Below are 15408 nucleotides of genomic sequence, written 5' to 3' on the forward strand. Positions count from 1 at the left end.
TGGATTTGTTAAACGGAAATCTTTGTCACAAATGTGTACAAAATTTGTCTATCAACAAATGCTGATTGTAATCAGTTCCAACTTCCAAGTGTTTAAATGACAGTCAAAAGTTTATTTGTAACACTGGCCTATGAATCCTGGTGTCATTTGATGAAACTAGAAGAGTAAATATTGTACTCACCTTCAGGTTCTCCGGTGCCTGACAGCTGAGGAGATACTTGGAACCACAGAAGTCTGGCTCCATTCTTTCACATTGCTAGTGTAACTTATTCTTCTACCGAACTCCCTGTGCCTTCGAAGAGTTTTTTGTTGAGCACGTTGTCTTCATTGACAAATGGGAAGATCCATTTGCAAAACCCAATACCATAACAAAACCTTTGTTCAAAAAAAAGGCTATGAATTATGGCTATTAATCAATTTTCATGCCCTCGAGAATTTTATAATCCAATCAAGGACCAATTAATTTTTTCCTCTTCTGTTTTGAGCAGGACTCAAATTAATGAAACCAAACAATTTCTCATGCATCTCCTTACCTCTAAAGATTTGTAAAGCTGACCACTTGCATTCTCTAAAATTCTCATTTGTGTTGCTCCATCATGAAGAAATTTCTGTCCAATTTGAAATTTGAATACAAGCACCTCGTGCTAGACAGTACATGCTATTTATTATATCTAATTCAATTCCAGTTCATCCTTTTCCATGTGAACCGCGATACTTGCTAGACAATCATATACCAGCTCAGCTTCTGGATGTGATTTATCCTCAACAAAGAAAGGTTGGATCCTCTTGCCAACTTCAATCCAACTACAGCCAGGGTTCTTTTTCAAGCCAAGCTCTTTCATCCTTAGTCTCACTTTGCGTGCTTCATCCCATCTCTTGGCAGAAGCATACATGTTTGCTAATACAATGTAAGTTGATGGGTCATTGCGATCCTTCTCAATAAGAAATCTTGCAATTTCCTCCCCTAATTCTAATTCTCCATGCAAATGGCATGCAGAAAACAATGTACTTAGCAAGCCAACATCATCTCTGATGCTTTCGGTTCTTTGGAGAATCCCATATGCTTCACACAATCTCCCAGCACGCCCAAGAAGATCAATCAAGCATGAATAATCTTCAACTGTGGGTTTGATTCGATAATCAGCGACCATTGAATTGAAATAATAACACCCCTCATCCACTAATCCTGCATGGCTACATGCAGACATTAATGCAAGGAAAGTAACTCTGTCTGGTTTTGTATTGGTTTGCTGCATTTTACTGAAAAGCTTCAAAGCTTCAAAAGGTTGGCCATGAGTGCCATAAGCCGTGATCATTGAAGTCCATGATACAACGTCTCTCTCAGGTAATTGACTAAAAACATGAAGAGCTTCATCAACCACACCACATTTAGCATACATGTCTAGTAGAGCTCCCATGACTATTTCATTGGATTCAAACTTACATTCAATGATACACTTGTGAATCTCCTTACCTTGTTCTAAGGCTGCTAGCCGTGAACAAGCAGTTAAGATGGTAGTAAATGTAATGGCGTCTGGTTTTACTCCAGCGTTTTTCATGTCACTGAAGATGCGAAGAGCCTGAAAGTAAGATCCGGCTGAGACATATCCCGAAATCATTACATTCCAAGCTACAACATTTGTTCTTGGCATCTTCTCAAAGGCACTTTCAGCTGAGACAACACTTCCACATTTGAAATACAGATCAAGAAGTGAGCTGTTAACAAAGATATCTGTCTCCACGCAGTTTCTTATTATATATCCATGAACAAATTTTCCAAGTAGGAGGTCAGCTGATCTAGAACAAGACATAAGTAAGCTGCTTAACGTGGTTGAGGTGGGTGTAATTCCTTCTTCTTTCATTCTTCCAAATAGCTCAATGCATGAGTTGCTATCACCAATTGAACTGTATCCTGCTATAATGGAATTCCAAGAAACCAAGCTCTTCGTTCGCATTTGCTCAAAAACCTCCATAGCCGTCTCTAAACAACCACATTTTCCATACATGTCAACAAGGGCAGAGCTAACATAACCATCCAACACAAACCCATTTTTCATCAATTCGTTGTGAATTCGCTTCCCTTTTTCCAAATCCAAAAGCCTTGCGCACGACGACATAGCAGTCGTAATTGTCACTGAATCAGGCTCAAACCCAAAAACCCTCATTTTCTCAAACAACTCCAGTGCTTTCTCACATTGCCCATTTTGATAGTAACAAGAGATTACAGTATTCCAACAAGCCACATCTCTTTCAGGCATTTCATCAAACAATTGCAATGCCAAGCCAAACATACCACACTTTGCATACATTCCCACTATAGAACTAGTAACCACAACATCTATTAAAACTCCACTTTTTATCACATGGGTGTGAACCATTTGACCATAATCAACTCTGCCCAATCCACCACAAGCCTTTAGAACACTTGGGTATGTATAACTATCAGGTTTTAGATAAGGGAAGTGGAACAACCTCTCAAAGAGCTCAAGAGCATCAGTGAACATGAAGTTCTTGGTGCAAGCTGCCATAAGGCCATTCCACAAAGAAATATCTAATGGGTTGTCAATGGATTGAAAAACTAGCCTAGCAGATTCAAAGAATTGGCAAGAGAAGTAGAGGTTGATGAGGTTTTTGGACAAGACAATGTTGTTATGTAAGCCTAAAGTAATTACTTTCTGGTGAATGAGTTTGCCTTGTTTCAATGACTTAGAACTGATGCACACTCTTAATAGAGTCAATAGCTTTTGGGTGCCCATCCAAAATAATGTTTACAAAAACAAAAATAAAAGAATATTACCCTAAAAATAATACTCCTATAACAAAATAAAAGAAGAGAGAGAGAAATGTTTGTGAGACAAATCTCAACCCCATGTAGAAGATTTTGATTCCCGGAAAGGAACTGCACGCGCTTTCGGGCGCAGGGCGTTGCAACTATTTTGGACTATTTTTTGCTCCATGCATAATACTACCATACTCCACATCTATTGGCTAAATTATAAATACGTTCCGAAATTTGTTTAAAATATAAATTACTTCTGATGATTTAAAAAATTATAAATATTTTCTTGTCAAAAATTTTTATTTAATAGAATTAATTATAAAAATAAAATTTATAATTACTCTCCGACATAATAATAAAATTACTTAAATTATTAATTGAAATATGTTTCTAGCATCATTAAAAAGAATAATGCTATATACACTAGTTAATGTATTAATTAGTGTACTAATTAATGATGTGACATAATTTAAGAGGTTTTTTGTATTTGTAATTTGATTAATAAGTGGGGTCAATAATAATGTCATAATTAATGTTGGTACACTAGTTAGTACATGTAGCATCACCGCATTAAAAACTGTTAATTGACTTAATAATTTATTAATAAAATGGGCAATTTATTAGGAAATTATAAATCTCAAAAAGTAAAATGTAATTTTCAAAACACAAAAGACGATTCGTATTTTAATCAAATCTAAAAAAATGTATTTATAATTTACCTCACTTTGTTTTGTAGATCCATCTCGGACCACAACTAGTCATAAATAAATGAATGGGTTATTTGGTCAAACACACCATTGTTGAGTCCATTTTTAGTGAAAATGACAATCTCAACTATTTTACTTTATAAACTCTCTCAAGAAGTAGCGTTTTCTTCCTCAGTGACAAAAAAAATGTTTCCATTTTTTCATTCAGGATCTTGCCATTCGATATATATGGTATGGATTTGAATAAAATCTTTCAACGCGCTCTTTTCTTCATCGATAGTATTCCATAGAGTTCGTAGTCCTAACTAATTATAAACCTTACAATTCATCTGAATTTGGGGGAAAAAAATCAAATTTGATTTTGATGAAGAGTACATGATTATTGAAACTTTTTTAGATAAGATTGAAAATTGAACAATGTATATTTCGTTTATTATGATTATTTTTTATTGAATTTGATTGAATGATAATATTTTTGTTACCATTAGATTAATTTTACTTTATTTTACTTTATGATCGGTTTAGAAGTGTGTAAAATTTTACTCTGATTTATTATAATAAGAGGAGTGATGGAGACCCCCTCCATCCAATCACCACCCCCACCACCCCACACACACACGTGACAGGTGGTGATTGGAGGACAAAGGAAAAAAGAAAAAGAAAATCCAGCCAATGACAGAGAGAGGGGGTCAATGGGAGTGAGAAAAAAAGGGTCTTAGACATTTTTGTTATAATAATATGTAATATGTCATTTATTTGATGACGTGTTGTTTTAAATTAATAGTAAAATTTTACTCCGTTAAAGTTATGTTTTCGTAATTGTTTATTAACTATTATAGAGACCGATGCTTAGCGCTGATAATTATTTCACTATTTAAATAATAAAATTTATTATGACTCAAAATAAAATTTTATTGTGAGATAGAGTAAAATTTTACAATTGATGTTAATTTCGACAGTAAAAATTTTACTATTTTTTTTTTTAAATAAATTTCATAACCGACATAGATCTTATTTGATAAATCTTGACCCAAGTATTCTAAAAGTACTAATTTTATTAAAAAAAAGACATTTAAATCAAAAGTTATATCATTTTAAAGTTTAAAATATTAAATTAGTCATTAAGGATGTTTTGATAATAGTGGATATGTGTTGAACTTTTCAAAAAAAAAAAAAATGTGTTTTTGTCTCTGAAGTTTGATTAAATTCTCCAATAAAGTTGTTTTTTTGCACAAATTTTTGGGGCTTTTCCCAAAATAAGCTAAAATAGTAACCTATTTCCCAAACTAGGCCTAGTTTGGGCGAAATTCCTAAAATAAATTGAAACGTTATTAGAAACCACGCTTTCACAATATTTCCGTCCCAGGCGTGGTAAAATTGTAAAATCATAAAAATGCTGTTGCGAAACACGCTTTTAATTAAGAAAGCGTGGTTACAAACCACACTTTTAAAGAAATCTATGTATTCTGTTAAAACTTGTACTAAAATTTAAATTTGATATTGTGATTTTGACACAAATAGACATGCAATGTATTTTGTTATATAAATGAAGGATATCACATTAAAAAAAAAAAAAAAAGGCTCTCTGCATACAATCACTATCACATTTAATATTGCTTAAGGATTTTTTTTTCTTATTAATCAAACCGACTAACATTGTTAATTAATTCTTTTTATTTATCAAAATCTATCTACAAATTTAAATATAAAATTACAAATTCATAACATTTGCACCTACTTCTGAATTACATGAATTAGGTATATTTAACATTTGTTAGAAAACTGGTACACTACCAAAAAAAAAAACTCCCTTTTTGTCCACTTCAACAATTTTTATGGTAAGAGGTCATACAAAATTTAAATAAATTACATACAAAATTCAAATATAATAACTTAATTGAGTTTTGAATAGAGATGGTAATTTTTCCCAATATTACTTCAATGAAAAAATAGGATGGGGACGGGGAAATTATATTTCACACACTTAATTAATTCAATACACATCTTTTTTATAAATTTTTTTATTACATTTCTATCCTTCAATCAAATTAACGACACACCCCTCCTTTTCTCTCTCCCTCCCTCCCTCCCTCCCTCCCTCCCAACTCAACCCTAACCTTTGCCATTTCTTACCACCGGCAGTCACCTCCCTCTCTTCCGATCATCACCATCTTCATAGCATTCCTCTCCTCTTGCCCGGCATCCATTACATAGACTATCTCCATTATACTAATCAATGTTTTAATTTGTGTATGGTGTAAAATGATGTGTATTGAGACAAAATTAAAAGTTATAATTTGTGTATGGTGTAAAATGAATAAATGGTATATACTAAGATAAGTAAGGATGTTTAAATAGAATTACTTGTGGAGACGCATTTTCCTCTTCTCACCTCCATCTCCATTATATTAATCAAATATAGTTTTATATAATATATATGATTTCATTTTTTTAAATACAATAACACTAAAACACTTAAATTTTTTACATTTTATACTAAGTTCAAAATTAAAATATTCTTAATAAGCCTCACTCAAACGGAATCCAACTCCAAAAGGTCCAAAATTATTATTTTTAATCCAGCTAAACCAAAAAAAAATAATAATTAAAAAGAGTAATGTTTAATTAGTAATTTTGTAGTTTATTATATTATCCATTGAAAAGGATATAATAGATAAGCTTCATTATGCAAGGTTAATTAGTAACTTTGCAATTAAAAATATAAGAAGAGTAACATTTAAGTGAAATTTTGTTGCATTTAAATTATTGTTTTCATATAATTTTATATTTTTAAATATTGTGTACTGAATTTTGGTAAACTATGAAGTAACATTTAACAAAATATACGTATTGATATTACCAATACAATCATATATATCAATCAATATCCGACAATGTCAGTTAATATATTGATAAATAACGGTATTCAAAGTGTAAAATCTAAAATCTCGGCACTAAATGGGTTAAATAACGACTGATAATTCAAACCCTAATTGTGCTAGCAATTTATACTTATAATTACAAATTATTTCCACATGGACATCACTAACTCCCAAATCATGGGTTAAATTGTGTACGGAATTTTGGTAAACCATGAAGTAACAAAATCATTTATTTATTTATTTTTATCTTTTTCAGTTCTTCAAATGATTCCTTAATATCTTTATCTGTATACACAAATTTTAGTAATTATGTTCAAACAATACTAATAAATATAAAAAATAATTTTAAAAAAAAAGTCTTTAAGGGAGTTTAAAAGAATTATTCATTCTCTCTTGCACTCATTTTTATACAGAATTTACAATTTTTATAAGATTCTTATTATCTGTTTTAAGCGAGTTTAAATTTTTTATTTTTCATTATTGTTGTAAACATTTGTCTAACAATCAAAAAATAAAAACCCTTCTCAACTATTAATGATTCTACTCATCTTTAAACTCGTATATTTTTATCCTTCAATTATAAAAATTCATAATTTTCACCTCTTAAAAATAATGACATTTGTCCTATCTTAAAAAAAAAAAAAACCATTTGTACAAGTTTTATAATTGGGAGTCAAAGTATATAAGTTCATAAATAAGGAGTGGTAAACTAATATTTGCTAATAATTAAAGTAATCTTGGTGTAATTAACCAAGAAAAATAATATCAAATGATCGGGCTTTACAGTTTCAATAATGCTACGAATACAAAAATCAAGTATGGAATCGGCCACAAAGGTGTATAGATGAATACTTTTAAGACTTGTTGGTGAAACCTACTTTTACAAGATCTTATCTATTTATTTATTTTTTGTGTCTAATTTTATGTTTAGATTATGAATTCTCGGACTTATTACTGTTAAAATTTTGGAGAAAGTATAATTATATTATGAAGAAAAGCTATACAAATAACTTCAAGCCTAAGTCATGCATTTAATTTCACGTGATTTGGGTGGGAGAGGGGTGGGTGCTGTGAGGCGATTGATAGCATTGGTGTTGTGTCCCTAAACGACGCAGTTTGTCGAATATTTTCGAATTCTTCCCTCAAGTCTACCTCCTGAGGTGAGGCCAACTCGCCGTTTCTTCCTATTTAAACAAATATAGGTTTCGTTTGACTAAGTTGGTTGAGATTAAAAAAGTATAAAAAAAAATAAAATAGACTAAATAAGTTAACAAAACAAAATGTTACATCTAAACAATAATTATTTTATTTTTTCTCACAACATTCAAAAAAAAAAAAAAAATTGCCAAACAAACTTTTTAGTTCCAAGCTAAAAAAATCTCAACTCTAAAAAATCAACTAAATTTTTTTTTGTCAAACGGCAACATACTAACGTCCATTTTCTGTCAATTATCAATGCCAACTCTATTTCATGTTTTAAATTCTTCAAATAATGTAATTAGATAGTTGGGTATAGATTAACTCAATGGATTAACTTTTTAACAAGTTCAATTGACGAGTTTGTGGGGTTTATTATAGATCATATTTTGATAATTCAAATTATTGATTTCTTAGAATTCTCAATGTATATCATCCATGAAAAAAAAATTAAGTCGATCTAATAATCGTAACCATTTTATTTTATTGCGTTTTTTTCTAAAAAAAATAGACAACATGCATGTTTTGAAAATAAATTATTTATTTTTTTGGACACAGACACCATAAAATAAAAATGCTACAATTATTAGATAAATGTAATTTTTTATAGATGAAATATATGAAATGCCTAAAAAATTTAACGATTTAAATCATTGAAATGAGATTATTATTGAGCCCCACGAGCCTTTCAACTCAATCCTAATGTAAGTAAAACGTAATCAAAATTTATCCTAAAAATAAAACGTAAGGTGTAGAGTTAAAGTTAGAGTGGTGTGAGTTATGTGTAAAATAAATTTTCTTTACATATTTAATTTTTGGATAATGTTTTTGGGTACGTGGCACAATTGTATTTGATTATGTACATATATGATAAGAGCAATGATATAGAAATAAAACCAATGGAGAATTATACGGTACACACTCTTTAAAAATGTATCTATCATATGCCTTAGTTACGACATTTGTGATTTTTGGTGAAAACCTATTGTGGTGTTAGTGATGACATTATTGTAGTGGTGATCCAAAAGTGTAACAACCCTCATACTGTTTACTGATTAATGACTGACCGATTACCGATAATCACCGATTACTGTTAAACGAAACGGATAATGACTGATAACTGACTGACTGAAATTGAAACTGAATTGATTGAGTATATGTTAGTTAAATTGCATTCTATCTGTTTGATTGTCTGATTATCTGTTCATGTTTATATGTTTAAACTGCTAATTGAAGGCCTTATCGGCGGCCGAATTAGAAACCGATTGATGTTCCGTGACCCTCATAATTTATGTGATTTTATGGTATAATTATCGAAAAACTGATTAGGTGTGATTAAATTAGATTAAAATAAGCCAATTGAAGAGTTGGACTTAATTACCGTTTTGCCATTGAGTGGGCCACTATCTCACACACATACTTGAGCCAAGAACAACATTTCCTCAGCCATTTTCCTTCTCATTGCCGACCAAGAGGGAAGAGAGGAGAGAGAGTGAGAGGAATTGAATTCTACCTTGGGTTTTGCTTGGAGAATTGAAGGAATTGAAGTATAGATTGCATATTTGAGCTCCTAGTCTTCTAATTCAAGCTCTAGGTAAGGATCTTATCTTCTTATTGATGCTATTGAACTAGTTCTTGCATGGTTCATGCTTCATTGTAGAACTAAGTCATGATTTGGGTCATTAATGGTGAATTGAAGCTCATTTCTTGCATGCATGGTTGAATTAATGAGTTTTGAGTTGAATTCATGGTAAATGGTTACATGCATGTCCATGTTGTAAGAGTAGACCATGTTTTCATCTTGTTTTGAAAAGAATGAGCTCATTTGAACAAGCTTTGAAGCTTTGATTTGGTTTAAGTCCATGCATGTTTGCATGTTCTTCATATTTTTGAAAATGGGTTTGAATGAGGCTTTAATTGACTCACCTTTGGGGCTTGAATTCATAAATTGAGCTTTGAAACTTGTTATACATTGAATTTAATGATGTTTTCCAGAATTTGGGCCCAAGAGGTCGAGTTTGGAGTGGTTGAATGCTTGGTTTGAGCTTGGGAGGCAAATCTGGAAATTCCAGATTTGGCTTCCTCGCTCGAGCGAAGGATTCCCCGCTCGAGCGAGCACCTTTGTCCAGGGCTCCGCTCGAGCGACCATCGAGCGACGATCGCGCGTAAAATTTCAGCATCCAGTACTTTTACTGTTTTGCAGACCGCTCGAGCGAAGGATTCCTCGCTCGAGCGAAGCCTTTGATTTTGGACTTGCGCTCGAGCGTAGAAAGTCTCGCTCGAGCGAGGCTCTTATTTTCAGCAAACTTTGCAAAATATTTTCTAAGTGTATTTCTGCATCCTCATCCCATCCTAGGCATTCTTAGGCCTAGTTTAAGGCATCTTGATGAGGATATCATTGTAGAACACACCGAGGCAAATTAGGGATTAAGTTATGAAATTTCCCAACTGTGTAGCTTAGTGTGTTCAACCTGTGAACTGTGTAGGGTTGGCAACTGGGGAGACACGCTCTAGAATACTGTAGCCCAAACTCTGTGAGTAACAATTGTGTAAAGATATGTTCAACTGATTATCTTTTGAATACTGAACTGAACTGTTTATTAAACTGGTATTATTTACTGAATGAATGTATGTCCTTTATTTCTGAACTGTACTGTGGCATCCTTAGTACTTACTGTTTACTGTTACTGTTACTGCGACAGAATTCTCTGTCGGTTCCCTCGTGGGACCACTACTGTTTACTGACTGATGGCCATCATTACTGTTCGGTCTTTCAAGACCTACTGTTACTGTTATGCTAATGGATGTACCACATATGACTGTTTACTGTACTGAACAACTGAAATACTGATTGAATTGAACTGTTTTCATTACTGTAAGGACATTCATTCTAAACCCCTTTATGCTTTATGTTATTCACTGGGCTTTAGCTCACTGCTCATATATATATGTAGGTGTACAGGCACCAGAACGGAGCTAGGAGCGTCAGGGTAACTCCAGTTTTGTCAAGCCAGCCTTTGTGCCTCACTGCGAGGTTCCGAGTTGCCATGTTATGGCTTGGGGGTGTTTTGTTTGTTTTCCCCCACCTGTCTTCATACTGTCTAACTGTACTGTATAGACTGACTGTTTACCGTACTGCTATCAAGGGATTAGGTCCCTGTACTGGGTGACTGTAAATTTTGTATAGACCGTACTGTTTTGTACAGACGGAATGTTTTCTGTATTGTTCTATAGGGTTGAGTCCCTAGTTTGAATGGATGTAAATATTGTACTTACTGTTCTGTACTGTTTATGTGTGAATGTATGAAAAGCCTTTTTGCATACAGACTGTCACAGCTCAATGGACACTATTTAATTACTGTATTGGCTTCCGCCAGGCCCTGTACTCTGTTTTACTGTATTACTGTTCTGCAGGCCTTCGGTAATCTCGGATTACTGGCCGGTTACGGTACTAAACCCATAGGGCCGGGTTTGGGTCGTGACAAAAAGGCCTTTAGTTATGTCTTTTTTCATATAATATTCACAAAATTTATGGCATAAAATGGATTTGGCATTATGGACAACAAATGGAAGTAAGCATAAGCCAAAAACAGTGGATTTGGCCTACGAACGTAGACCTGATGAGGAGTTCGAAAATATCTATCAAACTACGTCGTTTAGGGGGCACATCACCAATGCTGTGAACTCCTTCACAGCACCCACCCCACCTCTGATTTGGGTCGCACACCCATTGTGAACAAGTAGAGTAAAAAATGCGTGTATGCAATAGAACTGGACTAAAATATTAAGATTTAAATACAACGTAATTATTTGTTTTATACTGTATTCGTTTTTTGTTTTTATTTTTCAAAAATTATAGTTTGTATGCTATTTTTGTTTTTTTTTTTTTTATACCAATTCACATTTTAGGAAACAATAATAAGTTCTTTTCTAATTTTAAAAATTGTTTTTGCACTAAAATGGAAATTATATAAGTGTGTCAACCTTTCTTTAATTTTGAATAATAATAATAATAATACCAAACAAATCAAATATACATATATAGATACGGATATGAAACCCTAACCCTAGAATTGTCAGACAAATTCAAACAAAAATTTGGGTTAGCCCTAGCCCTAATTTCTGATTTCAAATTCAATTGAAAACCCTAGAACATTTTCACAATTCAAAACCACAAGATTTTACCAATTCAAAATCACAATTTCAATTCACAAAGCCTATTCTACCCACATTGATGTCAATTTCAATTCACAATATTTTCACATTCACAAACCCTATTCTACCCACATTGTACCCACATTCATATTTTCACAAACAAAATAAACACATATAAAATTCAAACTGAGAGAGAGAGAGACAGACAGACAGTCATACCAACGAGAGAGGAAGCAGAGAGCGACCCACAGAGAGAGAGAACAGAGAACCCACAAAGAGAGAGAGAGTGAGAGAGAGCAAAGCGTGGTCCGGAGGGCAAAAAAAACGAAGTGTAAAAAACGTGGTTGCAAATGAGGTGGGTGGGTGTTTTTATAGGGGTTTTTTTTAGGGTCCTTGGTATTAAGACTTTATAGTATAAAGGACATCTAATATTTTCATAATGTCTAAAGTCCCTCAATTTGATCTAGAGAAATTCTGTCCAGAGAAATTCTCTCTAACCCAGAGAAATTCTCTGTTTCTCTCCAGAGAAATTTCGATTTTGTTGAAAAAAGAGTACAATCTACAAGGGCAAACCCCAAGCCATTCAAGGTTGTCTTGAGGACCACCTATATACTGGGTTACAAAACAAAATGACAAGAACCTAATTACCTTCAAAATTGGGCTACCATTGACAGCAACAACAGCAAGAGCTACTTGACACAGCTCCAGCAACCTATTTATAGATATATCAATAGCAGAGCACAAATTACACTCTAAGCAGCCACCCTAGCATGCAAAAGAAAATTTCCTTCCAATCTACGAGCTCAAGCACTTCTAAAAGGCAAGCGCTCATAGTAGTCCATATTCACAGCTGAGAATATGTCACATATCTGTAATAAATAAAAATTCTAGATCCATCTTAGAGAAATTTTGTTCCCAGAGAAATTCTGGATCCATCCTAGAGAAATTCTCTTCCCAGAGAAATTCTGATATTCTCAGAAGCCATCACCAGAGAAATTTTGGATCCATCACCAGAGAAATTCTGATTTTCTTAGAAGCCAAAGAGTCCATTGAAAGAAAATTAAAGACATAAGTTCAGATAACACAGCTTTGGTACTTTTCTGAAAACACTTGGTGGGCATTGTTCTCAATGAATTGCTCATTTGAATATAGTAATAACATCAATTTTTATCAGGTGTGTTTTCTATAGCCAAAACTATGAAGTCTGCTTGTTATCTGCAAGACTTTCTCAAAACAAGAGCATTTTTAATTCAACAAACTAGAAATTTACTCAATCTAGAGAAATTTCCCTCTCCACTCAAGAGAAATTTACTCAATCCCAGAGAAAATCCCCTCCAACCAGAGAAATTCACTTGTTGTCTGCAGTTTGATGGCTTCAGTGATTTGATCCAACATTATTTTTATACTACAAAAAGAGACTTGATCCAATAACCATATTTATGTCTATATTCATAATGAATTCAACATATAAAGTAATCCTTGGAATTTAGAGTCTGCAAAAAATAGAAAATTGGGAAAGAGAAACAGCCCAGAAGAACCTCAAGTCCATGCGCCTCGGCGACCTCTGCTTCTTCTACCACTCCAGTCCCAAAGCCCGCCGCATCGTCGGCGTAGTCTCCATCGTCCGAGAATGGTACGAAAACGATGGTGGTGCGGTGGATGTGATGGCGGTGGGGGTGTAGAAGCGGAACCAGAGATTGAGAGAAGAGTCGATTGTAGTGTTGGAGGTGGCAACGCCGTGGATGGGTTTGGTGGCGGAGGGAGGAGATTTGAGGTCGAGGAAGGTGGTGAGGCGGCGGTTGACGGTGCCGTTGGGGCGGCGAGAGGTGTTGACGGCGAAGGTGTAGGCGGAGAGTAAGAGTTTGATCTTCCATGGAAGGGCTGGTTTGGGTTTGGTTTGACTAGCCATTGAACCTTCTTCACTTCTCGCACTCTGTTATGGTGAAGAAACCTACTGTACAATAGTTTTATAGTATTTAATAAGCTCTCGTGCTATTGGCCGTTGTGCCGGTTCCGAATGATGTGTGGGATCGGATTTCTGAATTGGGTGGTGGGTTTGGAAGAGGTGAGGCGTGAGTCTGAGAGAGAGAAGGGTGAAGGTTTGAAACTTATACCAAATTTCTCTGTAATACATGGGTGTGGGGTTGAGGGACCTTAGACATTATAAAATAATATTGTGGATCTCTTCCATTACTAAAATTGGGAGAGGGACCTTAGACTAATTTTTCCGTTTTTATATATGTTATAAAAGTGTGGTTTTAAAACCAAATTTTCGTTAAAAGTATGGTTTCTAACCACGTTTTATTTACAAAATAGTTTTCTTGAAAAGCGTGATTTCTAACCACGCTTTCTATACAAAACAGATTTCCTTAAACGCGTGGTTTGTAACCACGCTTTCTTAATTAAAAGCGTAGTTTGTAACCACGCTTTTATGATTTTTTCAACTTTCCATGGTTGGGACAGAAATATGGTGAAAGTGTGGTTTCGAATAGCGTTCAGCTTATTTTGAGAATTTCGGCTAAACTAAAGTTAGTTTGGGAAATAGGTTAATTGTTAGGCTTATTTTGGGAAATGGCACCAAATTTTTAGTATAAAAAAGAGTCATTATTTGGAAGAGACGCTAATACTATATGAATCATATACAAAAACAATTATAGAAGTGTATTATATATAAATTATGTCCTTTACAAATTTAATTATTACAAATAGTATAACTAATGTATTATCATAACTAATATTATTATGTGTCATAAGTAATCATAATCTTTAACTTAGAAATCATAAGTGGTTAAGAAGACTAATATATTGGGGAAAGTGCCAACTAGCTTATTTAGTAGGGCCATTTCCCTAAATAAGCCAAATTATCAATTCAATTCTCAAACTAAGCCTAGTCTTGAAAGAATTCCCAAAATAAGCTAAAACGTGGTTCACAACCACGCTTTCAACGTCTGTGTGCCTGTCCCGTGTGAAAATTAGGAAGTCTTAAAAGCGTGGTTACAAAACGCGCTTTTAATTAATAAAGCACGGTTATGAAAGGCGCTTTTAATTAATTTTTTTTTCTTCTGAAATCGTTGTTCTGAACCACGCTTTTAACTTAAATTTTTTTTTTTTTTTCTGAAATCGTGGTTATGAACCACGCTTTTAGCTTAATTTTTTTTCTTCTAAAAACGTGGTTATGAACCACGCTTTTTGGCAAAAAAAATTTTCTTGTGAAAGCGTGTTTGTGAACCACGCTTTTTACATAAATACACCAATTATTTAGTTTCAGTTTAACTGAACTCTGAAGAATAAATTTTTTTTTTTTTTTTTTTGTTTCTGTTGTCATTGTTTTGGTGATAATGTATTTCAGAATAATTTTTCGGGTTAAAATTGTTTTACTAAAACCATTCTCATGTTAATTTTTTTTTTCTTTTCTTTTGTCTTTATTTTGGGTTAGAAGGTGTAATTTAAAATTTTTTTTTGGCTTTACTAAAGTAAATTTATTTTGTTTTTTCTTGTGTTTGTTTTGGGTTAGAAGGTGATAATGTAATTCATAAATTTTTTGAGCTTTAGTAAAGCCGTTTTGATGTAAAAAATATTTTATTTTATTTTCTCTTTGTTTTGGGTTAGAAGGTGTTATTCCGTAATTTGTTTGGGCTTTAATAAAGCCGTTTTCATTTAAATATATATATTTTTTCTTTTGTCTTTG

General features: G+C 33.3%; 1 protein-coding gene across 1 annotated transcript; it reads right to left on the bottom strand.

Moving 5' to 3' along the window:
- On the bottom strand, positions 1–2944 carry LOC114256473 (pentatricopeptide repeat-containing protein At5g27110). The gene has a single exon (XM_028196126.2). The coding sequence runs from the start codon at positions 2754–2756 to the stop codon at positions 672–674; it is 2085 nt and encodes a 694-aa protein (XP_028051927.2). The 5' UTR covers positions 2757–2944; the 3' UTR covers positions 1–671.
- Between the last annotated feature and the right edge of the window lie 12464 nt (positions 2945–15408).

The sequence above is a fragment of the Camellia sinensis genome, unplaced genomic scaffold (assembly GCF_055761805.1).
Source record: "Camellia sinensis isolate YWXY unplaced genomic scaffold, ASM5576180v1 Unanchor1, whole genome shotgun sequence".
Classification (NCBI taxonomy): Eukaryota; Viridiplantae; Streptophyta; class Magnoliopsida; order Ericales; family Theaceae; genus Camellia; species Camellia sinensis.